Here is a 22,293-nt window from a genome sequence, read left to right as displayed (position 1 = left end):
ACCAATAAAAATGGGGACTTAACGAATTACAAATAGGGGTAGTTTGTTACACAGCAATGACTAACTAATACAGCCTGGATTTAATGAATGTGGACACTTTAATTTTGGACTCCTATCTTTCTCCAGTTCTGGAAAAGTTTTCAGCTATTTTATCTTATCAGATATTGTTTCTCCTCCTTCTTTGTTCTTTTCTATCCTCCAAGTGTTTTACCTTTTTCATATTTTTCAAAATATTTGTGTCTTTGCTGCCTTCTAGATGAATTATTCAGTACTTCCTTCTAATTCATGATTTATTTAGCTGTGTCCCGCCTAAAATTTACACTCTCTATTAACTATTTACTTCAATTATTTTCTTTTACTTTTTCTTCTTCTTCTTTTTTTGGTTTGTTTTTTGAGATGAGGTCTTGCTCTATTGCCCACAGGGCTGGAATGCAGTAGTATGATCACAGCTCACTGCAGCCTTGACTTCCTGGGCTCAAGCGATCCTCTCACCTCAGACTCTTGAGTAGCTGTGTCTACTGGCATGTGCCACCGGACCTAGGTAATTTTCTAATTTTCTAATTTTTTGTAGAGACAGGGTCTCCCTATGTTGCCCAGGCTGGCCTCAAACTCCAGAGCTCAAGCGATCCTCCCACCTCAGCCTCCCACAGTGCTGAAATTACAGGTGTGAGCCACCATACCCAGCCACATTTTCTCTTTTAAATGTTTTTCATTTCAAGATAATTGTAGATTCACTTGCAGTTGCTGAGAAATAATATAGGAAGATCCATCGTACCCTTTACTCAATTTCCCCAGGTTGTTACATCTTGCAAAATTATAGTGCAATATCACAGCCAGGATCTTGACACTGATGTAGTCATGACACCAAAAAGGCTGCCTGTTGCTCTTGTAGAGCCACATCCACTTTTCCTCTGCCCCAACCCCCTCCTTAAGCCATGGCAATCACTAATCTGTTATTTTGTTAACTTCAAGAATGTTACTCAGCCCCCCGCCCGGCCAGCCACCCCATCCAGGAGGGAGGTGGGGGGATCAGCCCCCCGCCCGGCCAGCCACCCCGTCCGGGAGGTGAGGGGCGCCTCTGCCCGGCCGCCCCTACTGGGAAGTGAGGAGCCCCTCTGCCCGGCCAGCCGCCCCGTCTGGGAGGGAGGTGGGGGGTCAGCCCCCCGCCCGGCCAGCCGCCCCGTCCAGGAGGGAGGTGGGGGGGTCAGCCCCCCGCCCGGCCAGCCGCCCTGTCCGGGAGGTGAGGGGCGCCTCTGCCTGGCCGCCCCTACTGGGAAGTGAGGAGCCCCTCTGCCCGGCCACCACCCCGTCTGGGAGGTGTACCCAACAGCTCATTGAGAACGGGCCATGATGACAATGGCGGTTTTGTGGAATAGAAAGAGGGGAAAGGTGGGGAAAAGATTGAGAAATCGGATGGTTGCCGTGTCTGTGTAGAAAGAGGTAGACATGAGAGACTTTTCATTTTGCTCTGTACTAAGAAAAATTCTTATCCTGTTGATCTATGACCTTACCCCTAACCCTGTGCTCTCTGAAACATGTGCTGTGTCCACTCAGGGTTAAATGGATTAAGGGCGGTGCAAGATGTGCTTTGTTAAACAGATGCTTGAAGGCAGCATGCTTGTTAAGAGTCATCACCACTCCCTAATCTCAAGTACCCAGGGACACAAACACTGCGGAAGGCCGCAGGGTCCTCTGCCTAGGAAAACCAGAGACCTTTGTTCACTTGTTTATCTGCTGACCTTCCCTCCACTATTGTCCTATGACCCTGCCAAATCCCCCTCTGCGAGAAACACCCAAGAATGATCAATAAAAATAAATAAAAAAAATTAAAAAAAAAAAAAAAGAATGTTACATAAAATATATCCATGTAACACATAGGTACATTTGCATCCTAAATCTAAAATTTTAAAAAGGGGAATAATGTCTTTTGGAATTGGCGTTTTATTGATTGATTGATTGAGTGAGTGAGACTGAGTCTCACTCTTTTGCCCAGGCTGGAGTGCAGTGGTGCGATCTCAGCTCACTGCAACCTCTGTCTCCTGGATTCAAGTGATTCTCCTGCCTCACCCTCTTGAATAGCTGGGATTACAGGCATGTGCCACCATATCTGGCTAATTTTTGTATTTTTAGTAGAGATGGGGTTTCGCCATGTTGGCCTGGCTGGTCTCGAACTCCTGACCTCAGGTGATCCGCCCACCTCAGCCTCCCAAAGTGCTGGGATTACAGGAGTGAGCCACTGCACCCGGCTGGGATTGACATTTTTCGCTCAGCATAATTCTCTACAAACTCAACTCATTTGTTGCATGTATAAAAAGTTTGTTCCTTCTTTTGTTGAGTATTCCGTGGTAAGGATATATCATAGTTTTTCTAATCATTAATGTCTAGGTTGCTTGCAGGTTTGGGCCATGTAGTTGCTATAAACATTTGTGTACTGTTTTTGGTGTGAACATAATTTTTCATTTCTCTGGGATAAATACCCAGGAGTGCAATTGCTGGGTCGTATGGTAGTTGCCCGCTTAGTTTTTGTTTGCTTTTGTTTTGTTTCGTTTTAAGAAACTGCCAGACTGTTTTCCAGAGTGGCTGTACCACTTCACATTCCCATTAGCAATGTATCCACTTTCTCTGCATCTTTACCTGCTTTAGAGATTGTCACTATTTTTCATTTTAGCCATCCTTAGATGTGCATGGTGATATTTCATTATGGTTTTAATTTTCATTTCCCTAATGGCTAATGACGTTAAATACCTTTCCATGGGCTCATTTGCCATTTGTATCTCCTCTTTGGTGAAATGCTAGTTCAATATCTTTTGCTCATTTTATAATCGGATGTTTGTTACTTTACTGTTGAGTTTGAGAGTTCTTTATATATTCTAGATACTAGTCCTTTAAAGGATATCTGATTTGCAAAGATTTTTCTCTTTGTCTCTAGCTTGTATTTTCATCCTCTTTCACATACCAGAAGTTTTAAATTGTGATAGAGTCCAATTTATTAATTTTTCCTTTTATGGATCTTGCTTTTGATATTAAGTCTAAAAATTCTTTGCCTAGCCCTACATCCTAAAGATTTCATCCCAGATATATAATTTATCCTGTATATATAGTTTTATAACTTTATGTTTTACATTTAAGTCTATGATCCATTTTGAGATAATTTTTATAAATGTGAGACTCAGAAGTTCTTCTTTTTTAAACCTATGGATATTTAATTGCTCCAACACCATGTATTGAAAAGACTATCTTCCTTTAATTGAATTGCTTTTGCAACTTTGTAAAAAATCAGTTGGGCATATGTGTGTGGGTTTATTTCTGAGTTTTCTGTTTCATTGATCTTTGTGTCAGTCCCTCCATCAACATAACATAGTCTTGATTATTGTAGCTACGTAATGTCTTGAAATTGGATAGACTAATACCTCCCATTTTATTTTTCTTTTTTAAAATCATTTTACCTACTCCACTTCCTTTGCCTTTGCATATACATATTAGAATAATCTTCTCTATAGCTACACAAAGTCTTCCTTGGACTTTGGCAGATGTTGCTTTAAACCTTCACATCAACTTGGAGGATTGGAGGATAACTGACTTTTTTTTTTTTTTTGAGATGGAGTCTCACTCTGTCACCCAGGCTGGAGTGCAGCAGCATGATCTCAGCTCACTGCAACCTCTGCTTCCCGGGTTCGAGCGATTCTTGTGCGTCAGCTTCCTGAGTAACTGGGACTACAGACACCCACCACCATGCCCAGCTAATTTTTGTATTTTTAGTACAGGCGGAGTTTCACCATGTTGGCCAGGCTGGTCTAGAACTCCTGACCTCAAGTGATCCACCCGCCTTGGCCTCCCAAAGTGCTGGGATTACAGGTGTCAGCCACCTCGCTCGGCCCACTGACATCTTTACTATGTTGATTCTTCCTATCTGTCTTAGTCTGTTTGTGTTGCTATAAAGGAACACCTGAGGCTGGGTGGTGTATAAAGTAAAAAGGTTTGTTTGGCTTTTATGGTTCTGCAGGCTGTACAAGAAGCATGACACCAGCGTCTGCTTCTGGTGAGGGCAGAAGGCGGCTTCCACTCGTGGTGGAAGGCAAAGAACAGCTGGCATGTGCAGCTCACATGGTGAGAAGGGAAGTAAGAGAGAGGTGGGAGAGAGATGCCAGGCTCTTATAACAACTAGTCCTTGTGTGAAGTAACAGTAGAACTCACCACTGTGAGAATGGCACCAAGCCATTCATGAGTGATCCACCCCCGGGGACCCAAACACCTCACATCAGGCCCCAACTCCAAAACGGGGATCAAATTTCAACAGGAGACTTGGCAGGGCCAAATAAATCATATCCAAACCACAGCACCATCCATGTCACAGTGTGTCTCTATTTGGGTCTTCTTTGATTTCTTTCATCAGTTTTTTTGTTGTTTTCTGCATGTAAATCCTGTACCTAGTTTGTTAGATTTACATCTGAGAGGTTTTTTTGAGTTATTGTAAAGACACGGTTTTTTTTTTTTTTTTTGAGAAATAGTCTCACTGTTGCCCAGGTTGGAGTGCAGTGGTGTGATCTCGACTCACTGCAACCTCCACCTCCCTGGTTCAAGCAATTCTCCTGCCTCAGCCTCCCTGAGTAGCTGGGACTACAGACACCTGCCACCATGCCTGGCTAATTTTTGTATTTTTAGTAGAGATGGGGTTTTGCCATATTGGCCAGGCTGGTCTTGAACTCCTGACTTCAGGTGATCCACCTGCCTCGGCCTCCCAAAGTGCTGGGATTACAGGCATGAGCCACCATGCCCGGCCCATGATATTGTATTTTTAACTTTTCTGTACACGTGTTCATTACTAGTCTATATAAATACAATGGATTTTTGCATGTTCGTATTGTATCCTGCAACCTTGTTGAACTTATTAGTTGTAGGAAGTTTTTAAGTTTGTTTGTTGTATAGATTCCTTGGGATTTTTTACATACACAATTATGCCTCTGAAAATAGGGACAGTTTATTTCTTATTTTCAATCTGTATGTATTTTATTTTCTTTTCTTGCCTTATTGCATTGACTAGAACTGCCAGTACTATGTTGAATGAGAATAGTGGGAGTGGACATCATTACCTGGTTCTCCATCTTAGGGGGAAAGCATTTTGTCTTTGGCCATTAAGTATAATGTCAGTTATAGGGTTTTTATAGATACTTCCTATCAAGTTGAGGAAGTTCCCCTTTATTCTCATTTTTATGTGAGTTTTGATCATAAACACCATTGATTTTTTTCAAAAACATAATTCACATACCATAACATTTTAAATAAACTTAGTAGTTTTTAGTATAGCCACAATGTTGTGCAGCCATTAATATTAATTCTAGAACAATTCATCACTCAAAAGAAACCCTATATCAATTAGCAGTCATTCTCCTTCCTTCCTTCTCCTCAGACCCTGGCAATCACTGCTCAACTTTCTGTCTCTATGGATTCGCCTATTCTGGACATTTTATATAAATAAAAATCATACAATATGTGCCTTTGTTCTTGACTTCTTTCACTTAGCACAATGCTTTCAAGGTTCATTCATGTTTTAGTATGTATCAGTATTTCATTCCTTTTATAGCTTGCTAATATTCCATTGTATGGTGATACCACATTTTGTTGGTCCATCTATCAATTGATGGACATGTGGGTTGGTACCTTTTCGTGGGAGGGGGAAGCTATTAGGAATAATGGTTGTATGAACATTTTTGTACAAATTTTTGTGTGGATATATGTTTTCAATGCACCTAAGCATACATCTAGGAATGGTTTAACTTTTTGAGGAATTGCCAAATTATTTTCCATAGTAGCTGCACTATTATACATTCCCACCAGCAGTGCATGAGGTTTCCAATTTTTCAACATATTCACCAACATTTGTTATTGTCTGTCTTTCAGATTATGGCAATATGGGGGTGGGGGTGTGAAGTGACATCTTATTGTGGTTTTGATTTATATTTCCTCGATGGCTTATGATATTGAGCATTTTTTCATGTGCTTATTGGTCATTCATATATCTTCTTTGGAGAAATGTCTATTCAACTCCTTTGCTCATTTTTATTAGGATATCTTTTTATTATTGAGTTGTAGGAGTTCTTTATACACTCTGAATATTAGACTCTCATCAGATATGTAGCTTGCAAATATTTTCTTCCATTCTGTGGGTTGGTGTCTTTTGGCTTTCTTGATATGTTCTTTGAAATATAGAAATTTTTTAACTTTGGTAAAATTTAATTAATCTATGTTTTCTTTTGTCACTTGTACTTGTTGTTATTTCTAGGAAACCACTGCTCAATCCAAGGTCATGAAGATTTACTCCTAGGTTTTCTTCTAAGAGTTTTATAGTGTTAGTTCTTACATTTAAGTCTTTGATTCATTTTGAGTCAATTTTGTGTATAGTGTGAGGTAGGGGTCTAATTTTATATTTTTCCTTTGGGTATCTCAGGAAGGACCCTTCATTGCCCATTGAACTGTCTTGGCACCCTGTTTGAAAATAAATTAACCATAAATGTTAAGGTTTATTTCCAGACTATCAATTCTATTCCATTGATGTATGCCAGTACCACACATTCTTAATTACTATAGCTTTACAGATATGTTTTGAAGTTGTGAAGCGTGAACCCTCTTAGATCTTTAAAATTGTTTTGGCTATTGTAAGTCCATTGAATTCTCATATGAACTTCAGAATCAGCACGCTAGTTGCTGCAGAAAGGCAGCTGGAAATTTGATAGGGATCATGTTGAGTCTGTAGATAAATTTGAGGAGTGTTGCCAGTGTTTGGCTAGAGTAGAGTGATCACTGTCTAAGTTTCCTCTCTTGCTAGGCTGCCCCTGCCCCCCACTTTGTTTATTTGTTTGTTTGTTTTTGTCTAGGGAGAGCAGGCTTTTATGGAGGGGGTGCTTTTTTTTGTCTGCACCCATTGGTATTTCGGGGTTGCCAGCTTCTTCAGCTCCAAGTCTGGGTTATATAATGCAAAAGAAAACTCGAGGAACTCACCACAGTGTTATTCCTTAGGTCCTGAGGTGCCTTCTCTCCACCTACTGCATCTTGTGTTTTTTTTTTTTCAAAGCTGTTTTTCGATACGTTTTCTGCAAAGAATAGGCATGAGTGCATCTACTCCATCTCATTGGAAATGGAAATCAACTACATTTTCTTTTAAAAGGTACTTTTTCACAGGTACCTGATCTTGGTACAATATGGCTTTTTCTCCACAATCTGTTCTTTTCACAAATATTATTCCTTCCTTGTTCTCACTGAGCATCCCAAATATACTTACTTTAAAGTCTTTTTTTTTAGACTCTTTTATTATTTTAATTTCCTCTGGAGTTAATTCACATTATAATTATTGATTTTTCTTGACTGTTATTCTTAGCATAAGATGTCTTCATGGGCTTCAGAATTTTGAATCGCAGGCTCATTTTGTGTTGAAAGACTTTGTCTCTCTTTCTCTCTTGGTACTCCCTTTCCCCATCTAGCAGTTTGGGGTGGCTCCACTTGATGCCTGGTCTGTGGTAAAGAAATATATATATACACACACACATATATGCATATTATATATACACACACATACACATATACATACATATATACATATATGTGCATAATATATATATGTATATATATTTTGTTGGTGGTTTGGAATCCTGACTCTCTTGGTCTACTTGTTAAACTAGGGGGCAAGAGATTAAGATGACTATATCTGTGTTCTCCTTTGACCCAGGGCCACACTTTCACATGAACTGTCACACCCCACCCCCATGAAATGACTGAATCCAATTTTTCAGACTTTTTTTCTGACACAGGGGTGACTCCTCTCTCCTCCATCCCCTGGCTTCAAATAGGAAGCCTGGCTGTGTTCCCAGCCTTGGGTCCCTATTATGTCTCCGGTCCAGAGCCCAGCAGGCCCACGTCAATACTCAGAAGTTTGTGTTTCTGGACCATTGTGAAGTTTATCTTGTTTATCTATTGGAGCCCACTTATATTCTTTCAATATTTTCTTTGCATATTTTATTGTTCTGTGTTCACAGCCCAGACAGCCACCGCAGGGCATGAATCATAGCTTCATCTGGATGAGAAGCCAAATATTCTTCTCCTGTTTTTACTTTTAAAAGTCCATTAATTTTTATTTTGCTCTATTTTATGGGCTGCCATCTAATTTCCCCTTGGAAGTAAAGTGAAATACAGATAAATTATTTATTTCTTTAAATGTTTTATCATTTCTGAAATTGGGGTGCATCTTATATTCAATGCACCTGGGAATTTAAGATTTATGGTGTCAACCACACTTGGAATTGCAGCAGACACTTCACTAATGTGCACAGTATCCAGGGGCCTAGAGAGATAGAGAGACAGAGAGACAGATGGAGTGACTCCCACGAGTGGATGGGATTCCTCTGTGTGTTTAGAAGAACTTGGAGGGGTAGAAGGCTGCAGGCTCATTTCTGCTTTTGAAGTCATTGACCTCAGTCAAGGTTAACACAGCTCCTGCCCCCATCTGATTTAGAAGGTCTCATGGAAGAAGTTTAAGGACACACAGTCTTCTTTATTTCCCTCTTGCTTCATGCTCTAGAAGTTTTCACCTGGTCACAAAGGGTGCACACTTTGGCACACTGGGGTACAAGTATCCTTTCCAAGTTCTGACACTGTAGTTGTGGGACCAGCCCAAACTGGGCCTACCCTGTTGGTAACAAAATGTCAAGCTGCCTTTTAGGTAGACAGAGCCCAAAACTGCAAGTCATGTAGCCTGGGCATGTGCCATAGAAAAAACTTTGACCTCCAACAACACCCAGAACCAATGATTCATCCTCTTAGAACCAAGAAGACTGGGACATGACCAGAAGTTGAAAACCAGAACTCATTCACAAGCAAAGGGGTCCATCAGCCTGGAAGGTCTGGGGCTAAAATCTACTTTAATATACATTACTACATATGGTCAAATTTGAAGCCCTCCAATCAGACCCTGGCAAGCCAGCATTGCTAAATACTTTCTCTTGCCACCTGATCCCTTAAAACTTGCCCCATGCCTCAAATCAGGGAGACGGATTTGAGCCCACCTCCTCTCTCCTTGCTGGTCAGTTTTGCAATAAAGCTTTTCTTTTCTCAAAAGCTGGTGCCATATGTATCGGCTTCTGTGTGCATCAGGCAGCAAGACCACTTGCTCAGTAACAACATCCTTATGCCCTAATTCCCGTGAGTGAAAACTGTAGGTCTGAGTGAATCCAGCTCTGTCCCAGGCCTGCCTAAAGAGTGCAGGTGGTTCCCAGCTTCAGCCTCCTTGAATACTGTGTCCTCAAAAGACTGGCATGCTGGGTATTGTTAACTGAAGAATGATGAGGTTCATAAACCTGGAAAGGAGAGTTTTATTTATCATAAAAGGTTGCACTCTGCAGAGTGGCCATTTGAATAGGCTGGGAAGTGTAGCCTCTGGCCAGAAGCCATAAACAGGCACTTCAAGGGTTGGAAGAGTAAGACAGGAATTTATGTTGAACAAGGTGGCCAAATATACATATTCAATAAGCTACAGGAGGAGTTATAAATATTTATGAGAAGAGAAATATGCACATGTGCAACCGAGCTTCATGCCCCTTCATGGGTAGCACCTACAAAAAATGGCAGTGTTAGCATGATCTGAAGGTGGAGTTTTCAGCCCTCTAACGTCAAAAGGTGAATCAGAGGACACAAAAGCTTTCACTGCACATCCTCCACAGGCTGGCCAGAACCACTCCAGGGTTGGTGGTCTCTTACTAGGAAAGAATGCTGGTCAGTTGTTGTGTGCCACAAAAAGGGAGGGGCAGTGTCAGGTGGTTGGTTGGTATCAATGTTGAAGTCTTTCAAAGAGGCTTGTTTCTGTTTAACTCTTAGGGAAAAAAGCCTAATGGTGGTTATCGGTTATGGAGCGGGGGCAGATAATGAAGTGTGTCCAACCTCCCATCCCATCATGGCCAGGAACTCGGCTTCCCATGTTTCTCTGTGGTCCCCTGGCCAAGAGGGGGTCTGTTCAGTTGGTTGGGGGGGGGGCTTAAATTTTTATTTTTATTTCTCAGTATCTTTTCTCTCCAGCCATGCCAGCTTGAAACTGACCATGCAGAAGGATCACCTAGGTCAAGCTGGGAATCCAGACCTGGAATCAAACAGTTCTTACCCTTTGGCCAGTGTATTAGTCTGTTTTCATGCTGCTGATAAAGACATACCTGAGACTGGGCAATTTACAAAAGAAAGAGGTTTATTGGACTTACAGTTCTGCGTGGTGGGGAGGCTCACAATGATGGCAGAAGGTGAAAGGCACGGAGGAGCAAGTCAGGTCTTACATGGATGGCGGCAGGCAAAGAGAGAACTTGTGCAGGGAAACTTCCCTTTTTTTTTTTTTAATTTTTTTTTTTAGATGGACTCTTGCTCTGTTGCCCAGGCTGGAGTACAGTTGTGCAATGTCTGCTCACTGCAAGCTCTGCCTCCCGGGTTCACGCCATTCTCCTGGCTCAGCCTCCCAAGTAGCTGGGACTACAGGCGCCCACCACCACGCCTGGCTAATTTTTTGTATTTTTAGTAGAGACGGGGTTTCACCGTGTTAGCCAGGATGGTCTCGATCTCCTGACCTCGTGATCCGCCCGCCTTGACCTCCCAAAGTGCTGGGAGTACAGACGTGAGCCATTGTGCCTGGCCGGAAACCTCCCTTTTTAAAACCATCAGATCTCTTGAGACTCACTCACTATCACAAGAAGAGTGCAGAAAAGACCTGCCCACATAATTCGATCACCTCCCACCAGGTTCCTCCCACGATGTGGGAATTGTGGGAGTTACGACTCAAGATGAGATTTGGGTGGAGACACAGCCAAACCGTATCAGCCAGGTATCTTCACTCCTTGGTATTTACTCTGGGGAACCCAGCAGAGAAAAGGGTGGGGATTTATATACAAGTGTAGTTTATAAAACTTTAGCATGGTAAACAAGATAAGGATCTATCAAAAAGGGTATGGCTAAATACTTTGTGGTACAGGATTTCCATGGACCACAGGCAATAACTGAAAATCATGCTTCTGAACTATCTTTAATAGGAAAATGCTCAAAATTCAATGTGCTGTTATGGTTACAAAATATTCATAAGGTAAAAAATTAATATTTTGTAGAACATATCATAGAAAAATGACTGGATGGAAGTACAGAAAGATTACTATCTGTACATTACATATATATGTATTACTATTTGCTATCTTTAGGTGGAGGGAGTCTGAGTAGTATAAAGTTTTTTTTACTTCTCTTACATCAAGATTTGTTACATTAAATTTATATTCAAATCACAATAAGGGCCTGACGCAGTGGCTCACGCCTGTAATCCCAGAACTTTGGGAGGCCAAGGCAGGCGGATGCCCTGAGGTCAGGAGTTGGAGACTGGCCAGGCCAACAAGGTGAAACCCCGTCTCTACTAAAAATACAAAAATTAGCCGGGCATGGTAGCACGCGCCTGTAATCCCAGTTACTTGGGTGGCTGAGGCAGAAGAATCGCTTGAACCCGGGAGGCGGAGGTTGCAGTGACCCGGGATAGCGCCACTGCACTCCAGCCTAGGCGACAGAGCGAGACTCCGTCTCAAAAAAAAAAAAAAAAAAATCACAATAAGAAGAACAGTAAATCACCAAAAAAATAAACCCAATGACAACCACAGAAAGAGCCTTGCAAGCCCTCTTGGGAGGAATGACTGGGAGAACACCAGGTACCCGCCCTGATGAAGACGCCGCAGCAACTACAGTCTTCCCTGATTGGCAGCAGCCCGAGTTGGTGGGGGGGAACTTTGTGCATCACTTCCGGGGGCGGGGCAGCGGTCGTCTCCGCACGCGCGGGAGCGGGCGGTCTCCATGGCAACCAGCGGGGCCAGCCTAAGGCCCGCCCGCCACCGCCACCGCGCCGGCCCCGCCCGCACAAAGGCCGCGCGGTGACCCGCCCTCTGCCGCGACCCCGGCCCCGCCCCTGCCCCGGCCCCGGCCTGGCCCGGCCCCTGCACCTGCCGGAGGCCGCCCGCCGCCATCGCCAGCGCCGTCGCTTGGCTGCGCTGACCGGGAAGCAGTTCTCGGCGGTCCGCGCGGTGATTCATCGGCCTGGCCGCGTCCCCCGCGCGGGCCATCTTGGTCACGGCCGGCGGCGGACGGAGCCGCGGAGGAACCGCGAGACCCCAGGTACGCGCGCCCCCGGCCCCCTGCCCGGCCGGGCCCCGCCACTGTGGTGGCCCCCAGGCCCGCGGCCGCCAAGGAGCAGCCCCCTTTGTTCTCCCCCGGGCGGGCGCGGGGCGGGCGCCGCGGGGCTTTGTGCCGCCTCGCCACCCACGCGCGGGCCCTCCACGCCGCCCCTCACCCTCCTGCCCGCTAGTCGCAATTGAAACCTTAAAAACATCTTTTCTTAATCCTCCAGGGCCCAGAGCAGGTCCAGCCACCCGTCTGGCTCCGTAGTCCGCGAAGTCTGTAGTAAAGGAGCCGCGTGGGACCGGGGCCGAAGTCCCTAGGGCCTGGCACCGCGTGCCCCTCTCTCGGGCCCTCGGCTTGGGGGTCTCGCAGCGCCCTCCCGTCGTGCACCCCACGCTGCCCCCATTTCTACAGGGGCCCACCTGGTCACCACACCCCCTTGGCCCACCCGCGGATCTCAGCCTGTGGCTGACCTCTGGCCAGCATGGTGCAGCCGCAGACGTCCAAAGCTGAAAGCCCAGCCTTGGCAGCGTCTCCGAATGCCCAGATGGATGACGTTATTGACACCCTGACCTCCCTGCGCCTCACCAACTCGGCGCTGAGGCGAGAGGCTTCCACCCTGCGGGCGGAGAAGGCCAATCTCACCAACATGCTGGAGAGCGTGATGGCAGAGCTGACCTTGTTACGCACCAGGGCGCGGATCCCGGGGGCTCTGCAGATCACCCCGCCCATCTCTGCAATTACTTCAAACGGGACTCGACCCATGACCACACCTCCAACCTCTCTGCCCGAGCCCTTTTCCGGGGACCCAGGCCAGTTGGCGGGGTTCCTGATGCAGATGGACAGATTCATGATCTTCCAGGCCTCCCGCTTCCCGGGTGAGGCCGAGCGTGTGGCCTTCCTTGTGTCTCGACTGACTGGGGAGGCGGAGAAGTGGGCTATCCCCCACATGCAACCTGACAGCCCCTTGCGCAACAACTATCAGGGGTTCCTGGCAGAGTTGCGGAGAACCTACAAGTCTCCGCTCCGGCATGCGCGGCGCGCCCAAATCCGGAAGACTTCTGCCTCTAATAGGGCTGTGCGAGAGAGGCAGATGCTCTGCCGCCAGCTGGCCTCTGCGGGCCCCGTGGGGCCTTGCCCAGTGCATCCAGCTTCCAACGGGACTAGTCCAGCGCCAGCCCTGCCTGCCCGAGCACGGAATCTTTAAGAATCCGCCACCACTTGGTAGCGTCTGCAGCCACCCAGGTAGCATACGCTCTTTGCTGTGTAGAAGAAATGCCCATACGACAGCTTTGCCCCTGTTTGAAGACCTCCCTTCTTGCCTCTCCAGACGTGTTCCCCAAGGAGATCTTCCTTCCACCCTTCCTGGCGCCCTGGTTGCCCACCTTGCCGTGCTTCCTCTTACGTGCTAGCTTTGTACCTATCGCTCACTGCATGCTCGCCTCCCTCTTGCTGGCATCCCGGCCTGTTTCAATGACTACCGCTCTGCTACTTAGGCACAGGGACTCCGCTGCACTCTGACGGACCACGAGGGCTGACCCCTTCCAGCCTGACTTGGTTCATGGAGGCTCCTACTCTGCCCTCTCCAAGCTCCCCTGGCGGCTCCCCACCTGGTTGCCCAGTTCCTATTGATGAGCTCTGGACAGAAAGATGCCCGTTTGGCCAGGCTGGTGGCTTGATGAGTGTACCTGGAGAGGGGGTCTGGCTTCCTGCCCAAGATGCCTCCCAGCCCTGCCAGGGCCCGGTGCAGCAGGCAGGGCCTCATCCGTGCTGTCGTGGTCGAGTGGTCACTGCAAGGAGCGTAGTTCTGCCATGTCTGGGGGCCAGGTTCCACTCTGCACATGAATATGCAGTCTGGGAGGCCCCACTGCTCTCACTGGGAGGGACCAATGTTGCACCTCTGTTAATGCCTGACTTCAGCTGCTGGTGTTCTGATGGAGCCAGAGGCTTGGGGAATCTGGAACTTGCCTGCTAAATAAGGTCATGGTGGACTCTCAGCCATTGGGCAAGTCTATCAGGCTGCAGGTTCCTACACACCCACGCCTGAGGGCCATAGCAGGCTAAGGGTGGATACCAGCGACTCCCTTTGCTGCCCAGGATCTCCATGGGCAGTGCCACAGCGGCTGATGCTCAGTCACTCCTGCTTCTACCCCCGTCACTGATGGCGAGCCTTGCCCAGCTTGAGACCTGTTCCCATCTCCATTCAGGTGCCATGTGGCCTTCACTGCAGCCCTGCAGCCACCCACACACCATCTGTGGGTCTCCAAAGGCACCTTGTAGCATGTGCTCCCCGTGCCTGGGCAATCAGATGGGCTGCCTTTGTCCAAGGGAAAACAGACTCCCTTTGGGAAACATCCTTAAGCACTTAAGGCCGGGGGGGTGTCTGCCTCTGGCAACCCAGCCAGGGTCTTGGTGGCATTTGTAAAAGCAAAGAGCTGTGGACTGCCGTGGTCCTAGTGTGGTGACAATGCAGCACTGGCATGCATGTCCTCCTTCTGAAGGACCTCATCCTTCCTCACAGGGGGATGACCAAGAAATCATTTTGTGGCTGAGTTTGGCCACGCCCTTTGGACTGTGCTGTTCCGCCATATTTCAATGCCAAATGAACCACATTGACATGACCTGGACCACAGGGCTTCCTATCCTGGGCTCAGCTGCCCCTGTCTGAAGGGTCCTGGCTTGATTGCAGAAGGACAACCTCCGCACCCACCTAAAGACATGTATATGTCTTGGGATCCCAGAGATTGGGTCCTTGGGCCTGGCTTCTTAAGAGTTTTGATGATGCTGGGAAAAGTGACTGCGATTCTGAAGAACCGCTGCCTTGCAAGGTCAAGGACATTCAGTGGTTGCTGGGGTCCGCAGACTACTGCCACCCACTCACCATCAACTCTGTTAGCCCAATTGCCCTGCTGAACAACTGCCTGAATACAGGCTTTAGGTTCCCCTGGACTCCAGCCAAGGCTGTTCAGGTGGTACCATGGTGCTCTTTAAGTGTGATCGGAGGGAAGACACACAGCAGGGCCACCATTCCATGAATGGGAGGTGTACAGATCACTTTCTCTTTGTGCTCAGTTCTGTTCTGTCTCCAGCAGCTCTATTGGTAAGACTAGTACCTGCCAGGGAGAGGTGCCCCCAAGTGAAGGGGTACAGTGGCACCTGGGAAAAGGCACCTGGAAGGTTTCCATGTGGCCCAGCCCAGCATGGAAGCAGGGTGGGAACTCTGCTGTGTCGCCAGCCCTCACTCTACTCAAGTGGCTTTTTGAAAGCCCTACCATGTCTGTGTCAGGCTTGTGCTGCTTCACACCCTAGAGCTGCCTAGGAAAGGCCGGCCACACTCCCTGTCCACACCTGCAGCCGGGTCCTCTGCCTGTGGGCACCCAATCCAAGCAGCTGCTCCACCTTTGTTTGGCATGGTGATTTGTGTTTTTTTTCTTGGTGCTTATGTGTGTGGGCTTGGGACGAGTGCTGGTATGCACTTAGGACCTTCTTGATAGCTCCCTGCACTTTGGAACACGGAGCAGATGAGAGAGGGTCAGGGGCTTGCCCTCCACCTTGGACTTGGAAGAAGCCCACATTGGAGAGGTGAGGACCCCATGGTGGCTCTAGTGAAAGATACGTTAGTCTCCAGCTAAGGAGGATGAGGCGCAGCCCCAGAGGGAGACCTCAGTGATAGGGGATCAGGCTAAGAAAGTGGGGGAAGGGAGATGCTTTGTACATATTTTGGGGTTATAATTTCTCTAAATTTTAGGAGAACGGGTATTGATTGATAAAAGGGACAGGCAGTAGTGTTCAACAGTGCATGTGAAGGAAAGTTCTGTTTTCCATGGTTTTGACATTCTTTGGACTGTATTGTGACTGCTCTCCAGTCCACATGGTACCCCTTTGGTAAGTAGGCTTCAGTGCATACCAGGGCATCACTGGAGATGGGAGTTAGTGAAGGGGTGACTCCCTGGCCTAGTATAGTGTGACCCTGGGACTAACTTAATGTCCTAAAGCATTTTGGTGACTTCTAGGGAATAGCAAAGACCTATTTCATTGTCCCCAGGTAAGTATGTGATGAGCAATGAGGAGGAGTGGAAAACAAAACCCAGAAAGTGCGGCAGGACCAGCCTGACGCACACGCTCCTGTTGTCATGGCAGACAGCCGCCTTGGGTGGGCACCACCCTGGCAGTTCCAGCCTGTAGGGGAGTGAAGGGACATGGCTGAGCTGGGCATGTGCTGAGGTTGACTTAGGGAACAAGCCCTGGGATTGGACAAAAGGGCCCATGCTGCAGCCACTGACTGGGGGCAGAGCTCTGGGTGGAAGAGGGAAGAGATCCTAACGGAGGCGCCTCCATCTGCAACCACAGTTGTAAGGCTCATGGCACCTCTGCTTGGAGAGCACTGGTTTAGGGACTTAGAGAGGTAGGCACAAGGTGGGTCTCCTGGGGAAGGGAAGCAAGAGCAGACTGTTGGGCCAACAGGAGAAGCTCCCAGAGTAGGGGAGAAGATTGGGGTATAGGGCCTTCCACGTGGAACAGACAGCCCCTGTGTCGCTGTCTCTTGGGGACCTGAGTTTGGGTGGGGTGGCAGTTGGCACAGCGCAGATGCGGTAGAGATGGGAGGAAACTCAGCTCCTCACTTCCGTGTGCCTCATGCCTTTGCATACACAAGCACCAAACCTACTAGGTCTTCTCATTACCCATGTAAACCACATGTTAGATAAATTTTTGCAAGTAGAGGAAAGAAGGAAATAAAACATCACATTTTGGTGTCTCTCAGGCTTTTCCCCCCAACTATGGTTTCTTTGCATTTTGTTTTAACATAGTTTTGTTGCTGTCTTCTGTAATGATACAGTTTTGTGCAGCTGTTTTCACTTAGCATATCATGGGCATCTCCCCTTATGATTACTAAATATTTTATTTTGGAGTGGCTGTGTACTCTCCCATTGACTAGATGGACCATTGTGCCAGTTGCCAATCACTAATGCTGTTACTAACTTTTCAGTTATAAATTGATGAATATCTTTGTGCACAGGCTGTTTCCCAATGTCAAGTTATTAGGGTAGACTCCAGGAGGTGGGATTCTTCAACTAAAGAATATGAAAACCTTTGAGGCTTTTACTACATATTGACAAAATGGTTTCCGGAAATATTTGTATCCCCTTACACTGCCACCAGCAAGGATAAACATGTCCATCTTGCCCGTATTGGGAATTATCATCTGGCTAAATATTTGCTAATTTGATAATGAAAAAATAGCATCGTGTTTCAGTTGGCATTTCACTGACTTCTAGCACGGTTGAGCATCTTTCATGTGGAGCGATTGTATTTCCTCCTTTGTGGATTGTCAATGTCCTTTGCTCTATCTTCTGGGGTCAGATAAATTTGTATGAGCTCGGTATATATTAAAGATATTAACCTGGTGTTTGTCATATTTGCTACAGCTGTTTCTGGGTTTTTGTGTGTTTTATCTTATTGGAATTTTGACATACATAGTCGATCTGTCTCCACAGCACTGTGTCTGCTAGACAAGAACACAAGGCAGGCAGCACTGTGTCTGCTAGAGGAGAACACAAGGCAGGCAGGTGGATTTTGTCTGTTTTGTTCATGGCCGTAGCACTAGCACCTATGACAATGCCTGGCACGTGATAGGTACTCAGTACACTTCCGTTGAATTAGTTACTCCGGTGGATCTGCAATGCCTTGGGATCCACTGCACGTGATAGGCACTCAGTACACGTTTGTTGAGTTAGTTACTCCGATGGATCTGCAACACATTGGGATCCACACATGGATCCAGCAGTCCGCGCTCCAGAGCTCACAGGCCGAGGCTCTCACACTCCAGAACTCACAGGCCGAGGCTCTCACACTCCAGAAACTCACAGGCCGAGGCTCTCACACTCCAGAGCTCGCAGGCCGAGGCTCTCACACTCCAGAGCTCGCAGGCCAAGTCTCTCACACATTATGTCTCAGGGTCCCCTTGCACTATAAGAACTCATTGAGGGCCTCAAAGAGCTTTTGCTTATATAGGTTTTCTCTATCAATATTTACCATATTATACTTTTAAACAGAATTTTAAAATAATTATTTGGAAAATAAAAACACTGTTATTTTAAAAAAAACTATATTTTCCAAAACAAAACGCTTGTGAGGAGAGGCATTGAAGAAGACATTTTTGTAAATGCCTGTAATGTCTGGCTGAATAGAAGACAGTGGGAGCCTCCTACCTGCTGTGCTTCACCTGCAAGAGCACATGCCATGGTGCCTCTGAAAGCCCCACTGCGCCCATGAGATGACGCGGAAAAGGCACATGATATTTTGGGATTATTATGAAAACAATTTTGTGGACCCCCGAAAGGGTCTTGCCCCTCTTTGAGAACTGCTGGCCTAAAGAGAGACAAGGATTGGCAGTTTGGAGAACATCACCAACTGTTCCATCGCTTTAAACTTCAGGTCTTTCTTCCCCCTCTAGATTAATACACAGTTATTTCTGGGATTAATTTGGCATGTAATGTGAGAGGAGGCTCTAAATAGACTGTCTTTCAAAGATTTAAATACCCTGAGTCCACTTATTAATAAGTATTTCTCTCCCTTGGTCATGTGTGTTCTTTCCTTCACACACAGGGAAATCTTATCTACCGTAGGACCAACTTTCCCACTGTTTATTCAGTTGATCCATTTGTCTTGCCCAGTACTTCCCTATTTTAGCTGACTTGGGTTTTATAATTTTTTTTTTTTTTCTGAGACGGAGTCTCTGTCGCCCAGGCTGGAGTCCAGTGGTATGATCTCGGCTCACTGCAACTTCTGCCTCTTGGGTTCAAGCGATTCTCCTGCCTCAGGCCCCCAAGTAGCTGGGATTACAGGCACCAGTCATCACTCCTAGTTAATTTTTTTTTTTTTTTTTTGTATTTTTAGTAGAGACAGGGTTTTGCCATGTTGGCCAGGCTGGTCTCAAACTCCTGACCTCAGGTGATCCACCCGCCTCAGACTCCCAAAGTGCTGGGATTATAGGCATGAGCCACTATGCCTGGCCAGGTTTTATAGTTTCTATTCACATATAGTAGGACTCTCCCCCTTCAGATTTTCTTAGCTGTTGTTACTAGATGAACTTGAAAACATTCTATGGTTTCCCCAAAACCCTGGTAACAGGTGAGGGCCTGGAGAGGCATAAGCACTTTGGGGAGCTGTGTGCAGGGTGCAGCGTGGGGGGCTCTGTGTAGGGACTCTGTGGTTGTGAGCTGCAGAGTAGCAGGGAAGGCTCTCCTTCCACCCTGCAGAAAGCCTTGCCCTGAGGTTTCCCCCATGTGCTGCTCTGTGACGGGTGGCTCGTTTGGGAATGGGAGTGAAAATCAGGGTGCCCTCTGGCTAGCCTGTTGTCTAGTCAGTGTCTTCTTCTATGGAAAGGCCTGGAGTGTACATAGTGCCCTACTGCCTGTCCCCACGTGGCTGATCCGAGAGGTTTACAAAGACTGGCCTTGCAAGGACTCTGCCTGACAGGGAGATCTAGGGCTGAGCCCCCTCCCCATCCCACTGTCTGGCCCCTTCGAGGCAAGAGAACAGATTGTGGGTTGGAGCTGGGCCTCCTCTCTGGCTGTGTGACACTTGCTCTCACTTTGTGCTCCCATGGGCCCAGCCTGGTGGAATTCCATCCTGTTGCCCTGGAGATTTTCTGAGGAGCCTCCCCTTCTCTATCCAGGGCATCCCCAGCTTGGCGTCTGGGCATCTTCCTTGACTTACTCCTCTCTCCTGCACCTGCTCCAGTGCCTGGACCTCATGGTCCTCAGCAACTCTCAGGTCAGCCGGGCTCTGTGTCCCCACTGCCACTGCCCGCTGCAGGTCTGGTCAGCCAGCCTCGCTAACGGCCTCCTTTCTCCTGCTCTTATTGTTCTGTTAAGAAGGATCCAGTGTTACTCCACTTAGGACCCTCCCTGAGCAACCAGGCTGTGCTCCTGCCCTGACACCCTCAGGCTCACACCTAGTAAGTGATAGACTTACGCCTTACTGAGCCTATCTGTCTCCCCCAACCGACTGTGCTCCCAGAGGGCAGGGCTGCTATGTGAGTCACCTGCGTCCCTAGCACCTCACCCAGAGCCTGGCGGAGAAGCGACCAGGTGTCTGTTTAGCGGTTGAGCAGAAGGACCACACATCAGAGCACAGCCGGAGTCTCGGGTCCACGTCATGCCAACCAGTCACATCGCAGCTGGCCACCAAGCTGAGCCAGAAACCCCAGCCAGCCACACACCTGTGTTGTCCTGTTTACTTTCCTTTCTTACAGAATGGGACAATATTCTACATGCCTAATATGTGATGAGAACTTGCCAAGGTCATGACATGGTCTTTGAAAATAGGATTTGTAAGTAAATATCCCATCTCTGGACTGGCCATGCTTCACCCAAATGTTCCCTTTCCTTTAGAAGTGTGTTGACAATTTTCGTCATAGTGAAAAATGCTGTGAGAAGCATCCTAGTCACTAAACGATTCCTTGGGCGTAGTTTTCTGTTGTCGATATGATCCTATGGCGAGTCTCACAGGCTTCCTTCATAGTTACTAAGAGATCGTTGCTGATACGTAGGAAAGATTAATGCTGTGTTTTTATTTGGCTGCTTCGCTGAACGTGTAGTCGTTTGAGGGATGTTTCAGTTGATTCCACGGACTGACTGGGTTTCCACCAGAATCAGCAGAGTTTCCAATTAACTGTGATCATCTGCCCTTGCCATGGATGCCTTGGGCCGTCTGGGTTTCCTTCCAAGACTAAAGGGTCTGCTCCCCTGCTGCTGGGAGTGTCGGCCGCGAGAGCGGTCAGCTGGGGTCCCTTCTGAACCTTGCCCTCGAGCGAAGGTGCCACCTCACCCAAGGCTATGTGAGCCTCTTTTCTGTGGCAGTGCTCACCCCAGGCCTGGGGGACGTGGGACTACCGTGCAGGGTCAGCCGGCTCCAGAGCTCTCCGTGGGACTCACAGAGACTGCAGACATCCCCAGTGCCAGTCCTTGGCCTCACGTCCCACAGGTGTCCATCCTGAGAGCATTTTCCATAGCCTTCCCACAGGCAGATCTCCAGGGAAGGTTACTGGTAACAATTCTTTCCTTCCTTCCTTCCTTCCTTCCTTCCTTCCTTCCTTCCTTCCTTCCTTCCTTCCTTCCTCCCTCCCTCCCTCCCTCCCTCCCTCCCTCACTCCCCTTTCTCCCCTGCCCTCCTCTTCTCTCCTTTCCCCTCCCCTCCTCTCCCCTCCTTTCCCCTCCCCTCCTCTCCCCTCCCCTCCTCTCCTCTCCTCTCCCCTCCCCTCCCCTTCCCTCCCCTTTCCTCCTTTCCTTTCCTTTCCCCTTTCCTTTTCCTTTTCCTTTCCCTTTTCAAAAATTTTTTGTAGAGATGGACTCTTACTATGTTGTCCAGGCTGGTCTGGAATTCCTGGGCTCAAGCAATCCACCTGCCTCAGGCTCCTAAGGTGCTGGGATTACAGGTGTGAGCTGCTGTGCCCAGCTGTTTTCTTATTTAGACTGTCACCTGTACCTCCTCTTAGGTCGCTTGTGGAACTTCCCCAGCACTGCTGTTGCCGGGACTGATGGGTGACACCCTCGTCCTGCTCCCAGCACTAACAGAAAGCAGACTCGATGGGCTCCATGGGTGTTCCCTCTGTGGTCGACTGTGCTACTTGCTGATGAGTCTATCTCAGTTCATCCTCATAACAGCCCCACTTGACAGATGAGAAAATCGGCTTGGAGTGCTGAAGACAATTTTCTAGGTCAAGATTGAGTTTATACAGAAACCTCCCTCTTCAAGTCCATGCACTCGAAGTGAAAACATCAATAACACCACACACACAGACACACACAAGAGCTGTATGAATGGAGCATTTGAAAATAATGAAAGGACATTTCTATGGACCAGAAGTGAAAACATCTCCCCCAAACTAAAATGCAAGCGATAACTGGGAACCACGTGCTGTCTGCCCATGGGTGGGGGCTGGAAATCTTGCCAGGGTTTGTGGCCAGAAAAGGTTCCCCCGTGGCCAGGGACAGAAGCAAGTCATTGACATGAGTCCAGGGTGCATCCTGCACGGCACGAGTGGTGTGCACAGTGCCCTGAAGACAGGCCTTCTTCACCCTGTGTGCCCTGGAGGACCAGGGTGCATAAAACCAGGGAACC

At 47.6% G+C, this 22,293-nt stretch overlaps 1 protein-coding gene across 1 annotated transcript; it reads left to right on the top strand.

Annotated features, from left to right (window-relative positions):
- Positions 1-12,026: 12,026 nt before the first annotated feature.
- RTL6 (retrotransposon Gag like 6) lies at positions 12,027-17,589 on the top strand. Its single transcript, NM_001361363.1, is given in 2 exon segments — positions 12,027-12,165; positions 12,398-17,589. A coding segment is annotated over 1 exon segment (723 nt). The 5' UTR covers positions 12,027-12,165; positions 12,398-12,652; the 3' UTR covers positions 13,376-17,589.
- Positions 17,590-22,293: the final 4,704 nt, after the last annotated feature.

Source organism: Pan troglodytes, chromosome 23 (assembly GCF_028858775.2).
Source record: "Pan troglodytes isolate AG18354 chromosome 23, NHGRI_mPanTro3-v2.0_pri, whole genome shotgun sequence".
Lineage (NCBI taxonomy): Eukaryota > Metazoa > Chordata > Mammalia > Primates > Hominidae > Pan > Pan troglodytes.
The sequence above is the reverse complement of the archived record's forward strand: the minus strand, read 5'-3'. Positions and strand labels throughout refer to the sequence as shown.